General features: G+C 46.9%; 1 protein-coding gene across 2 annotated transcripts in view; it reads right to left on the bottom strand.

Moving 5' to 3' along the window:
- CDK12 (cyclin dependent kinase 12) overlaps positions 1–18,161 on the bottom strand; it is an 86,088-nt gene that overhangs the window by 60,023 nt on the left and 7,904 nt on the right. For both annotated transcript variants that reach the window (XM_044296801.1, XM_044296802.1), the window contains exon 2: positions 3,446–4,309. In XM_044296801.1, coding sequence (XP_044152736.1) covers positions 3,446–4,309 — 864 coding nt within the window. The remainder of the gene's footprint in view (positions 1–3,445; positions 4,310–18,161) is intronic.

Genomic DNA, 18,161 nt, shown 5'->3' with positions numbered 1-18,161 from the left:
GCCATATCGGAGTGATATGCCCCAAGTGGGAGTCAAAACAGAGCCGGCGAGGAAAAGCAGTCGAGACAGAGGCCAGCATAACACCCTCGAACCGAAAGGAGGAGTTAGTAACAGGGAAGCCATATGGCAGCCCAAAAGCAGAATCCCCGTTACTCTGCGAGACGCCCTGCTCACCGCCTCGCACAAGGTGAATATCCTGAAGAACCCAAAGTGGAGGTCCCCCGGACCTGGATAATAGAGCACCCAAGGGAAGTTGGGTGACCTACCCGAGAAGAGAAGCCCGAACCTGGTAGCAGATCAGCCTGAAGCGCAGTGGGCGCCAATAGAAAGGACACCACACTGCATCCGAAGAGGAGGAAATGATAGTAGGCGAGGGAACAGTAGTCCCGCCAGAGCCAACGTAGAAGTCGAGTGGCACTGCAGACGGCACTCTCGACCCAGTAACCGCTTGTGCCGGGAAGCAATGTCGCGGGTGGATGAATGGATACGCATCTAGGAACCATGAACACTCAACAGGTGGAAAGGCCAACGGACATGGTGGATGCCGTCATAACGGGACTACAATATACAGTCCAAACCAGAGAACGAGTACCACCCAGCTCGGTGCAGTAGAGAGCAAGTAGAGCCCATCTACTTATATATAAAAGTATATATTTTTTAATACAATGGGCATTCATTTATTGCTTGTTTGACAACACCTTAGGTTTATACAGGTGGACAGAATGATCTCTTCAGAGAAGAGTGCAAGGCCTGTGACAAGCATTGTATCCCAAGAGAAAAAAAGTATGTTGCAGGAGGAAGTGAGGCATATGTACGAGCAGCCCCGTAAGCAGTGAGAAGGCCAACCCACCTACAGGAGGAGAAGGCATACACAGCCCAAACAACGGACAGAGCGCACAAGAAAGTCAGCTCACTGCAAAAATAGTCACTCAGCGAAGGGGATCAGCCACAGAGTCCCACAGTATCAACGGAAGTGCAACCTGAAAGAGTTATTCACAAGACTAGTACAGCATGCAATGGAACGCAAGCAGTCCGCCCAGAAAGGGGGGGGAATGTACCTGATAAACACTGCAGTCGGCAAGAGTGCAAAGGCCCGCCCCAAAAAGGGGGGATGCCAAGGCCAGTACCTACTTCGGAAAAGTAGGACATACCATATTCCGCCCAGAAGGGGGGCATGCCCATGGCCGCACAGTATCCAGCAGGAACGCAGGAAGGTCCACCAAGTGAAAGGGGGGCATGCACAGGGTTATCCTAGCATTAAGTGATTGTGCAATAATCCACCCAACACCGAATTTCGCGAGAGTGCACCACTCCGCCAATGAAGGGGGGCGTGTACCAGTCCAGCACAGCATATACAATGACAGCCGTGGATCTCGTGAGCGTGCAAAATGCCGCCCATGGAATGAGGGGTAGCCATGCAGAAGACCAGCACTGTATCCAATGGGAGTGCAAGCATTCCACCCATGTTAGAGGGCCATGCTCATGGCCAGCAACGTATCCAGTGAGAGTGCAGTATTCCGCCCAGAAATGGGGGTCATGCACATGGCCAGCATCGCATCCAGTAAGAGTGCGAGCACCCCGCCATGGATGGGGTCATGTACATGGCCAGCAATGTACTGGCGAGAGAACAAACACAGTCAGTGAGAGTGTACGTATGTGGCCTGAGGAAAGGAGGCCGGGAGAGGGCAAGAAACCGCCTAGGAGGGGGAACATGCCCTGGCCAGCGCTGTAGCCGGGGAGCACGACATGCCGCCTATGGAAGGGGGGCATGCATACAGACAGCAGTACTGAATGATGAGGCTGCCGCGTCCTGCACAGCCCACAAGAATCCGTTATTTATCCATTTATAAAAAGAAAAAATATATTATAATATATAATAGATAGATATAGATAGAGATCTCTCTCTCTCTATATATATTTTTTATTTTTTTTATTTATTACAGCCTCTCTGAAGAAGAAAGGGGGGCCACCATACAGGGGCACAGGCTCTCTGAGATGCAAGAAAAAGGGGGCCAGCCGTACAGGCCCATTAGGAGCCGGCCAGTACCCAAAGGGTTAACAGGCATCCGGCCTGGGGGGGGCGGCGCTGCGATACCCTGGGGGCGGGGGGACCTCCAGGTGGGAAGAATTCCCGCCCCCTCCAACTAGAATTTTGCGGCCTAGTAGGCCGGGGCCTAAATTTTTGCGGTGCCCACCTGGGCCAAAATTTGCGGCGTCCTGAGCAGCGCACCGGTAAGGGAAAGGGGAACCTGAGACCGGGTGGCAATGTGGCAGAATTTATTCTGCAGCCAGCGGTGAGGCAGCCAGCTGCAATGACCTATGGAGGGGAGGAGAGGGAGCAGATTGCCGCCCTGCGGCACCCCAGGGACCAGCCTAGGTCCAGCATCTCGGATAGGCTACCAGTATAGAGGTCAGTCACGCAGGAGACCGGGGTGGTGGACATAGGGCTGGAGAAGCCAGCTAGTGGCACCGTAGTGGCAGGACGCTGGAAGAGGGACTTGGCGCGCGGGCGACCCTTGCGCTGGCAGGATGCAGGGGAGCTGGGCTGCCCTGGTCCACCTTGCCTTCTGTGGGGGAGGCAGCAGTGCGGGTGACCAGCACTGGCGCAGCTCAATCCCGGGAGAAACAGAGAGGTCTAGTGCGTCTCTGTTGTCCCTGATGGTCTGGAAGAAAAAGAAAAACTAAAAATCAAAAACTAAAACAAGGAGAAAACAGCCCTGCAGAGCAGGAAGTGTTTGGCATCCTTGGACACTAAGCAAAAACTGGCAGTCTCTCTCTCCAGGCTGAGGGTATAGCTGTGGAGGAGGGGCTTAACAGTTTTCACTTAGTGTCACGCCTCCTAGGGAGCTAACCTATACCCAGGGTCTCCTGTGTCCCCCAAGGAAAATGGGCGAGAAATAATTTTTTCAATTGGTCTTTATTAAAAATATGGAACCCTTTTCTCTGTACACAGCTCTTTTTTGTGTGCAGCATCAAGTGGAGCTCTGAAACATACAAAAGTCTGTTTTAGGCCTCATGCACACGACCATTTTTTGCGGTCCGCCCGTGTTGCCTTCCGCAATTTGCGGAATGGAACGGGCGCCGGCAATATAAATGCCTATTCTTGTCCGCAAAGCGTGGACAAGAATAGGACATGTTATATTTTTTTAGAGGGCCGCGGAACGGAGCCACGGATGCAGAAAGCACACGGAGTGCTGCCCGCATCTTTTGCGGCCCGATTGGAGTGAATGGGTCTGCATCCGAGCCGCCAAAACGTCGTCTCAGATGCAGACCCAAACAACGGTCGTGTGCATGAGGCCTTACAGAAAGTTACTTTATTGGCTTCATCGTGCATTAACAGTGACAGCTACTAAAGTACATAATTTACAAGAAAATTGGCTACAGAAAAGATGGACCTGAAATATATCTACGCATTTCATTTCCTTCAACGGCATCATGAACTCACCTCTCCATGTAATCTTCTCCCAATAATAATGGTGGAAGCGGTAATGGAGGAAGCGTAGAAGTTTTTAAGTGAGGGATAACCAGGTTAGCAAATGGCTGTAGCTTGGAGGTCGACACTGATGGTGGCTGGGAATTGGCCTGAGTGGACGCAGTTGATGACCGAGTGTGACTGGTGGGAGTCACTGAAGTAGCCACTACGGCAGGAAGAGGCAGGAATGTCAAAGAGACTGGAGGTGGTAAAGGCGGGGGAGGCTGCTGAGGAACGGCAGGTGAAGGAGGAAGAGGTGGAAGTGGAGGAGGTGGTGAACAAGCAGGTAAAGGAGGTGGGGGAGACTTCAAAGAAGGCAGAGGGGGAGGAATATCTTTTTCCTTCTCTTTGTCCGACACTCCCTCTTTTGGCGTTAAGACCTCCTCTTTGATGGTGGTACATTTGTTTTCTTTTACTCCTTGAACTTTCACATCCTTGGTTGGTATCAAGAGTTTCTTTTCAACCTCCTCTGTCTTGATGGAACTAGATATTGTCTTGTCCGCATTTGCTGTAACTGATAGTTCTGTATCAGAAGCAGCTTTATCTAACTTAAGAGTTTTAATTATCTTTTTGGCTTCCGCTATGGACAGTCCTTTCCCATCGCCAATCTCTCTCTTTATTAACGGACTGCCCTTAGGATCTCTACCTGCAGCGGCAGCGGCTAGTGCTCGCTCCTTTTTCTTGCGACTAAGCTCTGCACCTAGACTGGAGTTTAACGGCAAACGGGCAGGTGAAATACTGGAATGGCGACTTCGGGACTGAGACTTTTGCTTCTTGCGAGAAGACGATGACTTTCTTGAGTATATGGGACTCCTGCTTCGAGATTTCACTGGCTTCCTGTAAGGAAAGAAATAAGTATCAATAGCAAGCAATACACACAGGTTGTAGTCACAGTTAAGGCCTGGATAGTTTTGTAAAAATGATGGGAACATTGCAGAACATTTAACGTATATACACAGCTAAGGGTACTTTCACACTAGCGTTTCTCTTTTCCGTCCTAGGGGCTCAATACAGGAAAAAACTAATAAGTTCAGTATGCATCAGGATGTCTTCAGTTCAGTCCCTCTTACGGTATTTGGCCGGGGAAAATACCGCAGCATGCTGCAGTTTTCTCTCCGGCCAAAAATACTGAACACTTGCCAGAATGCCGGTTCTGGCATTAATTGCCATTGAAATGTATTAGTGCCGCATCGACGGTCCACACATGCGCAGACCTTTAAAAATGTGAAAATAAATAAATACCGGTTCCGTTTTTTCGGATGACAACCGGAAAGACAGATCCGGTATTGCAATGCATTTGTCAGACGGATCCGTCTCACAAATGCATCCGCTTGCGTCCGGATTGCCGGATAGGGCAGGCAGTTCGGGAAACAGTAAATACTTCCAGAATCTGGCTAATGAGGGTACAGGACCATCTGCACCAGTCTGTAAGTGTTGTGCTACCCAATCGGGACATATGAACAGAGGTAAATGAGATTGGTAGTGTATTAAAGGGGCTCTCTACCTTTTCCTTACTGATGATCTATCCTTTGGATAAATAATCAGCATCTGATCAGCAGGGGTCCAACACCCAGGACCCCCCACCGATCAGCAACGGCACTTGCTGTAAGGCTATGTCACATGGCCTGGGCAGACCTATCGGCTTCAATGGTTCCATGGTCCGCATTTTGCAGACAGAGGATATCTTTTTGAGGAACGGATATATGTATGGATGCGGAAGGCACATGGATGATCTGTGTGCTTTCCGCGTCCATATGTCCATTCTACAAAAGGATAGAACACCAGGAAAATGCAGACTAAAACCACAGATGAAACGGGGACGGTATCAGAATTTTGCAGGTCTCAAAATACATAGGGTCATGTGCATGAAGCCTTACCGTCACCATCATAACAATACTACACAAACCAACCAATGAGCATGTATGGGTAGTTTTACAATTATGTACTATCCAATACAATATTCTCTACATGTTTTTGAATTGGTAAAAATGGTATAAGAAAAAAGGGTCTGGCAGGCAGGATGAGTGGATGACCATAACTCTGGGTATTCGGTACATTCAGACATATAACATTTGATGTCTCTAGGCCTGAAAACCAAACTAAATCATCTCTGAAGAAGAACCAAGGGTGCCTGTCCTGCACTTTACCTGGCGGTGGTAACATGGACTATCTCCTACATCCTAACATTTTTGGTGCTGAGACTCCAGCATTTAATACTACAGCGTTCAGTCACAGAGAATGAAGTTTACTGCAATATGCATATGAGTACCCAGCGGGCGTTTCCAAGCCTGGCACGAGCTCAGGATCTTCCTCTTACTGAACCCTGCCCCACTCCTTCCTTTCAGCATAACTGAATACTGCATGTGGCAAATTTGCAGCGTTTTGCAGTACTAGCAACATGTATGAGATTTTCTGAAATCTCAACACACTGCAAAAAATAATATAAATGTCAGCATAAAATCGACCTGCGGTGCAGATGTCATATCCACACTATGTCAATTTATGGTGTCGATATCATCTGCAGATTTTAGCTTTAGCAGTAAAATCTGTGACAAATCAGTAACAAATCCTGAGCAGAATTTCTGCTGCAGCGAGGAATCCACTACATGTGGCGGTATCCTAAGGGTACTTTCACACTTGCGGCAGGACGGATCCGACAGGCTGTTCACCATGTCGGATCCGTCCTGCGGCTATTTCGCCGTGCCCGCGGACCGCCGCTCCGTCCCCATTGACTATAATGGGGACGGGGGCGGAGCTCCGGCGCAGCACTGAGAAAGGCCGCCGGACTAAAATTACTGCATGTCAGGCTTTTTAGTCCGGCGACTTTCTCCGTGCACCGCCGTGCTGCGCCGGAGCTCCGCCCCCGTCCCCATTATAGTCAATGGGGACGGAGCGGCGGTCCGCGGGCACGGCGAAATAGCCGCAGGACGGATCCGACATGGTGAACAGCCTGTCGGATCCGTCCTGCCGCAAGTGTGAAACTAGCCTTACACGTTCCTTTATTCCCGGGAAAAGTGATTAAAAAAAAATAAAGGAAGCTCCCAATATTATCATTAACGATTTTATGTGGGTATTTATCATAGCCTGTTGGCATACGGGCTATAAATGCCCCTGGCTGGCATAGATTTCAGCATTCTTCTGGCTTAGAAGCCCTGCCGTCTTCTCGGTTAAGTGGTGAGGCCAGCAGAGGAATGCCACTTGACCAAAAATCAGCTTTTAACATCATTTAGTATCTAAATAAATGGAAAAACCATACACAATCGCCATCAGAAACACAACTTTCAGAAACTGCACTAGAACATCCCTATGTCATGCCATCTCCAACAGCCCCTATAAACAAGTAGATAATCCTTTGGGGGATCAAGCAAAAGCGATAATTGTTTAGTTTGTCGCTCTTAGATACCCAAATCATCTTCCAGAATTGTACAAGTGTGAACAGGTATTTACAGCACAGATGATCCCACTGTGGGTGGAAGCACAACCGTTTGCCTGATAAATGATCTATTACACGATCGCACTCACAAATATTTACGCTACTCTGCGCATCTAAAGATTGTCGTACAAACGTCAATCATGACTCATTCATCGCTCAATCAAATCAATTATCTGTAATTTGATTTGCAGGAGTCCCTCACTAAGCGCACCACTTTGACCCTTGCATCTTGACCCTCTTGAGAAGGAAACAGAGGCTAAAAGGCTCCTTCACCGTCTGGTGTTTTCCAGGATGCAGGCAACTGATTTATTAAACCCAACAGGAATGGTTTACACACTAAATTCACATAGGCATAGGACATAAGGGAGGAAATACAGGGGACTCCTGGAAAGAGAATTACTGGTACGTCCATCCCTCTTGACAGCACCACTGGAGCAACACCTTTAGGGGGAGGGGGCCAAGCCTAAGGACAATATGTGCCAGGCAAGTCCAGGGTAGACAGAACATCCTGTCTGTAATATCAGGGAAGGATGTCTTATCTTCATTGTTCGAGAACCACTGCTTAACATAAGGAATAAGGCTACATTCACACAACCGTATGTGTTTTGCGGTCCACAAAACACAGATCCGCAAGAAAATACAGCCCCAGTGTCCTAAAAGTCCAGTTTATGTGTCACATACTACTGAGGAAAGAGTGGAGGCTGCTCCAATCCCATGATAATACATCGTAACATCACATGAAAATACAGCACTGAGCATTAAAGGGTTATCCCCATCTCGGACATTGGGGGCTTATCACTAGGACCCGCACCCAGCAATGAACATGAGCATCTCAACACCTACAGAAAGTTCTGCAGTGCAAGCACATAGCACCACGCAGAACTTCTGGTCAATATTTAGGAACATCCCAAAGAGGCCATTTGTTATAATATCATTGACTACTCAGCCGAGCTGAGATACAAGCCAGAGGTAAGAGGCTGAGCCAAGCCACCGGGCACAAGGTAGAGCCACAGGCATCAGTAGTGAGCTGTGCTATTCCCTTTGTAAGGGTCAGGACAAGCCAAGGGACCTCCACTCCAGAAGGCACTGGCACGGTAAGCCTTGGGCAAGAAGAGGGACCCCCTGATTGAACCCAGGCTGACAGGGAACCCTTCTGCCAGCAGGCCGGGCCCACACCTTGAAGAGATTTAAGCCTGCAACCTTGTCAAACTGAAGAGCAGTAGCCAAAAAAAACGCTCTCCCAATATAGCCAGAAAAACTGCCAAATATATAACCTCCACAAGAAGTGGCATACTCAAGAAACATAACTACAACTCTTGAGGAAACAAACTGGCTAAATACATACATGATTCCATGCACAGTTCAAGTACCTGAAGTGTTGCCCCAACACAGTCATACAGCTTCTGCCAACCCCTGTATGCCATACAGAACGTTGGTATAGAGAGGGGACTCACCGGCCAGTGTAAGCTGCAGGTTATTTGTAGTGCACCAGGGGCGATACTGCTGTAAATCTCACAGAGGAAGAGCCGGTCTGAGCTACAGGAACCCTGAACCCACAGCCATCAATAGCGAGGTAACCACATCCCTACATAAGGGTCAGGACCAAGGGGACCTCCACCACGAGAGGTGCTAGCGCAGCCACATAGGCTAGAAAGGAAGAGGGTGAACCCCCACCCGATCAAACTCAGGCCGACAGAGAACCCAGATATAGGCTCATACAGCCAGGTGGGTTCTGGAGGCTGCTAGGGGACTTCTAACTCCAGGAGGTGCTAGGGCCGCTACTCAGGAGCCAAAAGGAGGTGCAGAACCCCCCTCCCCCTAGTCCCAACTCAGTCCACACATAAGATGCAGTGTTATTCACAAAGTTAAAGTGTTGGTCACATGACACAGCTGAGGATCAGAAGAGGGGGGATAACTCACAAATACAGACACTGATAATATTACCTTCACTACCGTTTACATCATTTACATTTCTAAAAGGTCAGAGAATAAAAAAATTCCGTGGGAGTGCTTCTTTAAGAAAAAAAATCCCTCACTATTTCAGCGTCGACTTTGGCTGTGCGGGCATGCTGGGAGTTGTAGTTTTGCAACAGCTGGAGGCACACTGGTTGGGAAACACTGATCTATGTTACCAGTGCAGCCAATCACTGGCCCCAGCAGTGATGAAAACATCTTTGCTACAAGGTCAGCTATTGGCTGCAGTAGTCACGTGTATGTGATTTTAAGGGCTCATGCCCATGAACGTATTTTTTTTATCCCTATCCAATCCGCATTTTTTGCAGATCGGATGTGGACCTTTTCACTTCAATAAGGCGGCAGAACATGCGGACAGCACACCGTGTGCAGTCCACATCGTATGTCAGTTCCGTGGCATCTGCAAAAATATAGAACATGTCATATTCCTATCAGCATTACGGACAAGAATAGGACTGTTTTGTTATGACCCAGATGTTTCGCTTTGCATTTGGCCGGACCACAGAACAGGCAATGGTCGTGTGCATGAGCCTTAACCACTTCAGCCCCGCTAGGTGAAACCCCCTTCATGACCAGGCCACTTTTTACACTTCGGCACTACACTACTTTCACCGTTTATCGCTCGGTCATGCAACTTACCACCCAAATGAATTTTACCTCCTTTTCTTCTCACTAATGGAGCTTTCATTTGGTGGTATTTTATTGCTGCTGACATTTTTACTTTTTTTGTTATTAATCAAAATGTAACGATTTTTTTGCAAAAAAATGACATTTTTCACTTTCAGCTGTGAAATTTTGCAAAAAAAAACGACATCCATATATAAATTTTTCGCTAAATTTATAGTTCTACATGTCTTTGATAAAAAAAAAATGTTTGGGCAAAAAAAAAAAAATGGTTTGGGTAAAAGTTATAGCATTTACAAACTATGGTACAAAAATGTGAATTTCCGCTTTTTGAAACGGCTCTGATTTTCTGAGCACCTGTCATGATTCCTGAGGTTCTACAATGCCCAAACAGTAGAAAAACCCCACAAATGACCCCATTTCGGAAAGTAGACACCCCAAGGTATTCGCTGATGGGCATAGTGAGTTCATAGAACTTTTTATTTTTTGTCACAAGTTAGCGGAAAATGATGATGATTTATTTTTTTTTTTTTTTTTCTTACAAAGTCTCATATTCCACTAACTTGCGACAAAAAATAAAAAATTCTAGGAACTCACCATGCCCCTCACAGAATACCTTGGGGTGTCTTCTTTCCAAAATGGGGTCACTTGTGGGGTAGTTATACTGCCCTGGCAATTTAGGGGCCCAAATGTGTGAGAAGAACTTTGCAATCAAAATGTGTAAAAAATGACCGGTGAAATCCGAAAGGTGCACTTTGGAATATGTGCCCCTTTGCCCACCTTGGCATCAAAAAAGTGTCACACATCTGGTATCGCCGTACTCAGGAGAAGTTGGGGAATGTGTTTTGGGCTGTCATTTTACATATACCCATGCTGGGTGAGAGAAATATCTTGGCAAAAGACAACTTTTCCAATTTTTTTATACAAAGTTGGCATTTGACCAAGATATTTTTCTCCTGAGTACGGCGATACCAGATGTGTCACACTTTTTTGCTGCCAAGGTGGGCAAAGGGGCACATATTCCAAAGTGCACCTTTCGGATTTTGCAGGGCATTTTTTACACATTTTGATTGCAAAGTTCTTCTCACACATTTGGGCCCCTAAATTGCCAGGGCAGTATAACTACCCCACAAGTGACCCCATTTTGGAAAGAAGACACCCCAAGGTATTCCGTGAGGGGCATGGCGAGTTCCTAGAATTTTTTATTTTTTGTCGCAAGTTAGTGGAATATGAGACTTTGTAAGGAAAAAAGAAAAAAAAAAAGAAAAATCATCATTTTCCGCTAAATTGTGACAAAAAATAAAAAATTCTAGGAACTCGCCGTGCCCCCCACGGAATACCTTGGGGTGTCTTCTTTCCAAAATGGGGTCACTTGTGGCGTAGTTATACTGCCCTGGCAATTTAGGGGCCCAAATGTGTAAGAAGTACCTTGAAATCAAAATGTGTAAAAAATGGCCTGCGAAATCCGAAAGGTGCCCCTTTGCCCACCTTGGCTGCAAAAAAGTGTCACACATCTGGTATCGCCGTACTCAGGAGAAGTTGGGCAATGTGTTTTGGGGGGTCATTTTACATATACCCATGCTGGGTGAGAGAAATATCTTGGCAAAAGACAACTTTTCCCATTTTTTTATACAAAGTTGGCATTTGACCAAGATATTTTTCTCACCCAGCATGGGTATATGTAAAATGACACCCCAAAACACATTGCCCAACTTCTCCTGAGTACGGCGATACCACATGTGTGACACTTTTTTGCAGCCTAGATGCGCAAAGGGGCCCAAATTCCTTTTAGGAGGGCATTTTTAGACATTTGGATCCCAGACTTCTTCTCACACTTTCGGGCCCCTAAAAAGCCAGGGCAGTATAAATACCCCACGTGACCCCACTTTGGAAAGAAGACACCCCAAGGTATTCAATGAGGGGCATTTTTTTTTGCATAAGTTAGCAGATATTGATTTTTTTTGTTTTTTTTTCTCACAAAGTCTCACTTTCCGCTAACTTAGGACAAAAATTTCAATCTTTCATGGACTCAATATGCCCCTCACGGAATACCTTGGGGTGTCTTCTTTCCGAAATGGGGTCACATGTGGGGTATTTATACTGCCCTGGCTTTTTAGGGGCCCTAAAGCGTGAGAAGTCTGGAATATAAATGTCTAAAAATGTTTACGCATTTGGATTCCGTGAGGGGTATGGTGCGTCCATGTGAGATTTTATTTTTTGACACAAGTTAGTGGAATATGAGACTTTGTAAGAAAAAACAAAAACAAACAAAAATGTCCACTAACTTGTGCCAAAAAAAATGGCTGAATGGAGCCTTACCGGGGGGGGGGGGGGGGGGGGGTGATCAATGACAGGGGGGTGATCAATGACAGGGGGGTGATCACCCATATAGACTCCCTGATCACCCCCCTGTCATTGATCACCCCCCCTGTAAGGCTCCATTCAGACGTCCGCATGATTTTTACGGATCCATGGATCAGATCCACAGAACGCATGCGGACGTCTGAATGGAGCCTTACAGGGGGGTTATCAATGACAGGGGGTGATCAGGGTGATCACCCCCCTGTCAATGATCACCCCCCCTGTCAGGCTCCATTCAGACATCTGCATGATTTTTTACGGATCCATGGATACATGGATCGGATCCACAAAACGCATGCGGACGTCTGAATGGAGCCTTACAGGGGGGTTATCAATGACAGGGGGTGATCAGGGTAATCAGGGTGATCACCCCCCTGTCACTGATCACCCCCCCTGTAAGGCTCCATTCAGACATCCGCATGATTTTTTACGGATCCATGGATACATGGATCGGATCCGTAAAAATCATGCGGACGTCTGAATGGAGCCTGACAGGGGGGGTGATCAATGACAGGGGGGAGATCAATGACAGGGGGGAGATCAATGACAGGGGGAGATCAATGACAGGGGGGAGATCAATGACAGGGGGGAGATCACCAGGACCAGGTAGGAGGTATATTAGACGCTGTTATGAAAACAGCGTCTAATATACCTGTTAGGGGTTAAAAAATTCGGATCTCCAGCCTGCCAGCGAGCGATCGCCGCTGGCAGGCTGGAGATCCACTCGCTTACCTTCTGTTGCTGTGAGCGCGCGCGCCTGTGCGCGCGCGTTCACAGGAAATCTCGCGTCTCGCGAGAAGACGCGTATATGCGTCCAGGAGGAATAAAGCAACCACCTCCCGGACGCATATATGCGTACAGCGGTCAGGAGGTGGTTAATGAAGAGATTGGGAAGGGATTGTCCAGCCTTGGAGTAGAGAACCCCCCCATGTTCCCAACCTGTGCCGCTTACCTGTCTGTAGTCCCGCCACTGCCCCGTTCCCAGCCGCTACTGGTCCCCACAGGCAGAGGCAGCTTGGTCCCATGACCCCTGTGATTGGCCGCAGCAGTCACAGCAACAGAGGAGTGTTTTTTTTGTTAAGAGGCCAAGGTCAGGACCATAGGGGTTGTTGGCTTTAAGGCAGCCACTTTAAGTAAAATATTTCATAGCAATTACTTTGAATTACCTCACTATAGTGTTAATCCCAGCCCTAACTCATCTCTTCAACCTATCACTAACCGCTGGTGTCTTTCCCTCTGCTTTTAAACATGCTACCATTACACCCTTCCTCAAAAAGCCTTCACTTGACTCATCTTCTTTGTCCAGTTATCGCCCCATATCACTTCTTCCGTGTGCCTCAAAGCTACTTGAACAACATGTCCATTCTGAACTGTCCTCTCACCTCTCCTCCCTCTTTGACCGCCTACAATCTGGCTTCCGACCCCACCACTCGACTGAGACTGCCCTCACCAAAGTCACCAATGACCTACTAACAGCCAAAAACAAAAAACATTACTCTGTCCTCCTTCTCCTTGACCTGTCCTCTGCCTTTGACACTGTCGACCACTCCCTTCTGTTACAAACTCATCTCTTGGCATCACTGACCTGGCCCCCTCTACTGGATCACATCATACCTCACAGAGCGGACGTTTAGCGTCTCCCACTCTCACACCACCTCCTCGTCTCATTCCCTCTCTGTTGGTGTCCCGCAAGGCTCTGTCCTAGGACCCCTGCTCTTCTCCATTTACACTTTTGGCCTGTGACATCTGAGTCCCATGGCTTTCAGTATCACTCCTATGCTGACGACACACAAATCTACCTCTCTGGTCCAGACATCACCACAATTATTATCCAGAATCCAATGCCTATCTTCTATATACTCCTTTACCTTTCTAAAACTTAACATGGATAAAACAGAATTCATCATCTTTCCCCCATCTTGCTCAACCCCCCCAACAGACCTATCACAATCAATGGCTGCACACGCTCCCCGGTCAACCAAGTCCGCTGCCTTGGAGTGACCTTGGATTCTGCCCTTTCCTCCTGACCGCACATCCAAGCCCTTTCCACCACCTGCCGCCTTCCATCTAGCACTCTCGCACCCCTCCAATCTATCCTTAACCCTGCTGCCCGACTAACCCACCTCTCACCCCGTTACTCCTCTGCCTCTCCCAATCCCTTCACCGACTCCCCATTACCCAGCAAATTCACTTCAAAATACTAACAAATACATACAAGGCCGTCCATAACCTGTCCCCTCCCTACATCTCTGTGCTACTTTCCCCGATACATCCCCACATGACCTCCTTCTCTCTTATCATCTCTTCCCACAATCTCCTCTAAGATTTCTCCCGTGCGTCCCCCACAATCTGGAACTTGCTACCAAAGCATATCTGACTCTCACCTACAATGGAATCCTTCAAAAGAAACCTGAAAACTCACCTCTTCAGACAAGCCTACAACCACTGACCCTGCTGCCTGTATACCGCCATGACCAGCTTCACCCTGTTCTATTGTGTCCTTTTCCCATACCTTGTAGATTGTAAGCCCTCACGGCCAGGGCCCTCTCTCCTTCTGTACCAGTTTGTAACTTGTCTTGCTTATGATTAGTGCAATTGTCTGTATTATGTATGTAAACTAGGCCTGCACAATATATCGCCAAAGCAATCGCAATTAATCGCCATATCGCAATCGCCAATTGGCCGACCCAAAAATGCTGGGGGGGGAAATGGCAGTGCGCCTTATAAAGTGATGGTTGACTTTTTACGTGGTTGACACGGATGTATAGCCGGCCGCTATGCTGCACAGCGCGGCCGGCGATACATCAGTTACAGTATGGGGAGGGAGGAGGGGCTGGAGGCAAGTCGTTATTTTAATGAACAAATGTTCTTTTATTTATTCTATTTTATTTATCTGTTCAGTGCTATTAAGAAAATGGCAAGTTTTGTATTTTGTACTTTTGCAGTAATGCAAATATGTTATTTAATTTAGTAAAAGATGTTTTATTTTGAAAAACACTGTGCATTTCAGTTCTTGAGTTAAGCATAACTACATTTCAGCATTATCAGTAATTTGTGTGTGCTTTTGCCTTGAAAATCCAAGCAAATAGACCTCTAGCACAATTCCCTTAGAATATTGCATCGCATACCGTTATCGCAATTTTTAGGGCCCTTATCGCAATCGCACAAAATTCCCATATCGTGCAGCCCTAATGTATACCCCTTTTCATATGTACAGTGCTATGGAATGAATGGCTCTTTAATAATAAATAATAATAATACATACAGTAACAGCATAGCTTTCCTTCCTGGCTTACAATGCACAGTATTACCAAGTCACAGAAGGTATATCCATATATTAGAAGGAAATATATCTAATTGCAAAGTTGCGTAGTTCACCTGTAAATTAATAATTCAAAGGGAACCTGTCATCACTGCCCATACTAACGGCAGAATAAAGTAGAGACAGGTGAGTTGATTTCAGCGGTCAGTCATTTAAAAGTAAGTGGTTGCCGAGAACCAACATAACAATCATGGTAGACTGGGCCTTGAAAAGAGTCCTGACCACCTGAGAAGAGTCCTGGTTATTCATGAATTCCTGCTCTCCCTGCTGATGACTGACAGTCTTCTACCTAGTTTTCTCCTTTCCTCTCTAGGAGAGAACTGCCAGTCATCAGCAGGTGGGCGAGGAGAGCAGGAGATTATGGATAACCAGGACTCTTCTCAGGTAGATGTGACTCTTTTCAAGGCCTGGGCTGCAATGATTATGATGCTGGTTCTCTGCAACCACTGACTTTTAGCTCATAAGTGACACACCGCTGACATCAGCATTTCTGTCACTAATTTATGCTGCCCACAGTGAGGTCGGCATAACGTTGATGACAGGTTCCCTTTAACATTCTGTGGATTTAATATCTGCACCACAGGTCAATTTACATTGAGGATTTTTTTTTTGTAGTGAGGGAGATTTCTTAAAATGCCATCTGCATTGCTGCTGCACAAATGCACAGTGTACATGTTCAGTGTGGGTACAGCACGTGTGGCATATCTGCAGTGGAACTGTGAAAAATTCAGTGTTCACCGTAATAGCAAAGTGTATGAGATCTTCACAAATCTGATCCAAGGGTCAGTAACCTTCGGCACTCCAGCTGTTGTGAAGCTACAACTCTCAGCATGCTCTATTCACTTCTATAGGAATTCTGAGAACAGCTGAGCAAATGTGCATGCTGGAGTGGCGGGGGTTGCTGATTCATGGTGTAGAGTGTCTGCAGCAGGATTTGCACATAAACCTGCAATTGTTGTGGATTTTAAATCCCCAGTATGTCAAGTGATGTTGCAGTTATCTGCAGTTGACTTCACCCTTTGCAATGCAGATCCGCAGCAGACTCGCCATGTGGCCCATAAGGTAATATTCACATGCAGCAGAATGGTTGAAGGAATTCTGCAACTGTTGAATATCCTAATAGAGCCTGTAGAAAAAGATGCACATGCTGCAGAGAAATCCCATTCAAATGTATAAGGGCTTATGCAGAGGGTTGTTCCACGGCCGAGCCCGTAGTGCGGCCCACAAACAGCGGGTCTGCAATATATGGGCCCCAGCTTTTTGTGCACCGCATCACGGATGCGGACCCATTCACTTAGGCTACTTTCAGACTCGTGTTTTGGCTTTCCGTTTGCGAGATCCGTTCAGGGCTCTCACAATTGGTCCAAAACGGATCAGTTTTGCCCTAATGCATTCTGAATGGAAAAGGATCCAATCAGTCTCCATTCCGCTCTGGAGGCGGACACCAAAACGCTGCGCCGTTGCAGCGTTGTGCTGTCTGCTTGATGAAACTGAGCCAAATGGATCCATCCTGGCACAGAATGTAAGTCAATGGGGACGGATGCGTTTTCACCGACACAATAGAAAACTGATCCGTCCTCCATTGACTTTACATGTTGTACAAGACGGATCTGTCTTGGCTATGTTAAAGATAATACAAACGGAAACGTTCTGAACAGATGCATGTGGTTGTATTATCTGAACGGATCCGTCTGTGCAGATCTATGACGGATCCGCCTAAAATGGGTCCGCAATCTGGAAGGTGAGGAACGGAGGCACAGAACCCCACAGAAGCACTACTGGGTGCTTCAATGGGGTTTCTCTCCGTGCCTCCGCACCGCAGGAAAAAACTGAACTTGTTCTATTTTTTTTTGCGGTGCAGACGGATCACGGACCCATTCAGGTTGGGTTAAGACAACACAGCAGCCATATGCTGTGCTTTATATTTGTATATCTCCAATTTCAGACAGGCACATACAGGTTTTGTTTTCAGATTCACCAAGAATAAGGCTACCTGCACAAGGTGCGGAGTAGTATGCAGAAAATCCACATGACAAACACAATAAAAACTATTTATAGTAGATTATGTGGTTTTTCTTGCAGATTTTAACAACCGGTCCACTCTACATAAGGTGCAGAACTGCAGTGGATTTTAAAATATCCACCTGTGCAAAGTATCTGACATGCCCATGAAATTTGGAAAACCTCATTGGTACTGTATTACACTGCGTGCAGCAACGCGGGCAGGTCTAAGGGCTCATGCACCGGACCGTGGTTTTGGTCAATCATCTCAATAGGGCCACAAAAGATTGCACATCGCACCGCATACTGTCCACATACACAAGTCCATTTTGTGGACAAGGATAGGACATTTGTGGATTGAAAAAGGAAAAAAGGATTACTGCAGGTCCTCGCCCGGTATCCACGTTCTGCGGACCACAAAAAAGGCTACGGCCATGTGCGAGAAATAAATTGTGATCTGTTCCTTGAGATGCAGGAATACAGATGCATCCAAACAACTGCTGAGATTTTCCTTCTTTCTACAACAGGATGAAGAAAGATGGTTTTCGCAATCGCTTTGGACACATTGTCCTCATTTATCAAAACTGTAATCGACGCCAACAGCAAGCAATTTTTGTAATTTTCTCAGAGCGGTTTAAGAAATACAAGCAGCGCTGTGATAGACTGCAATGGACGAGGTCAGTTTTTCTGTTAGACAGAGGTTTGCCTGATGCAAAGTACTGAGTTGCCCGGATCTTGGCCTGCATAGCCCCGAGCCTCCAATATGGTGAGATGGGACTGAGGGCCTTTGAGGGAGAAGATGCAGAAAGCTGCAGCTCAGGCCCATCACACAGCATTTGGGGCTAGGGGATATCCTTCCTGCAGGAGCCTATTAACACCTCTGTTCAGCTTCATGGATCCAGAGAAAGCAGAAAAAGTTTTCCTGTTTCCAAATGACAATCTGATCATGTATATTGTACTACAACCCCCCACAT

Source organism: Bufo gargarizans, chromosome 6 (assembly GCF_014858855.1).
Source record: "Bufo gargarizans isolate SCDJY-AF-19 chromosome 6, ASM1485885v1, whole genome shotgun sequence".
Classification (NCBI taxonomy): domain Eukaryota; kingdom Metazoa; phylum Chordata; class Amphibia; order Anura; family Bufonidae; genus Bufo; species Bufo gargarizans.
This window is presented reverse-complemented; position numbering and strand designations above follow the sequence as displayed.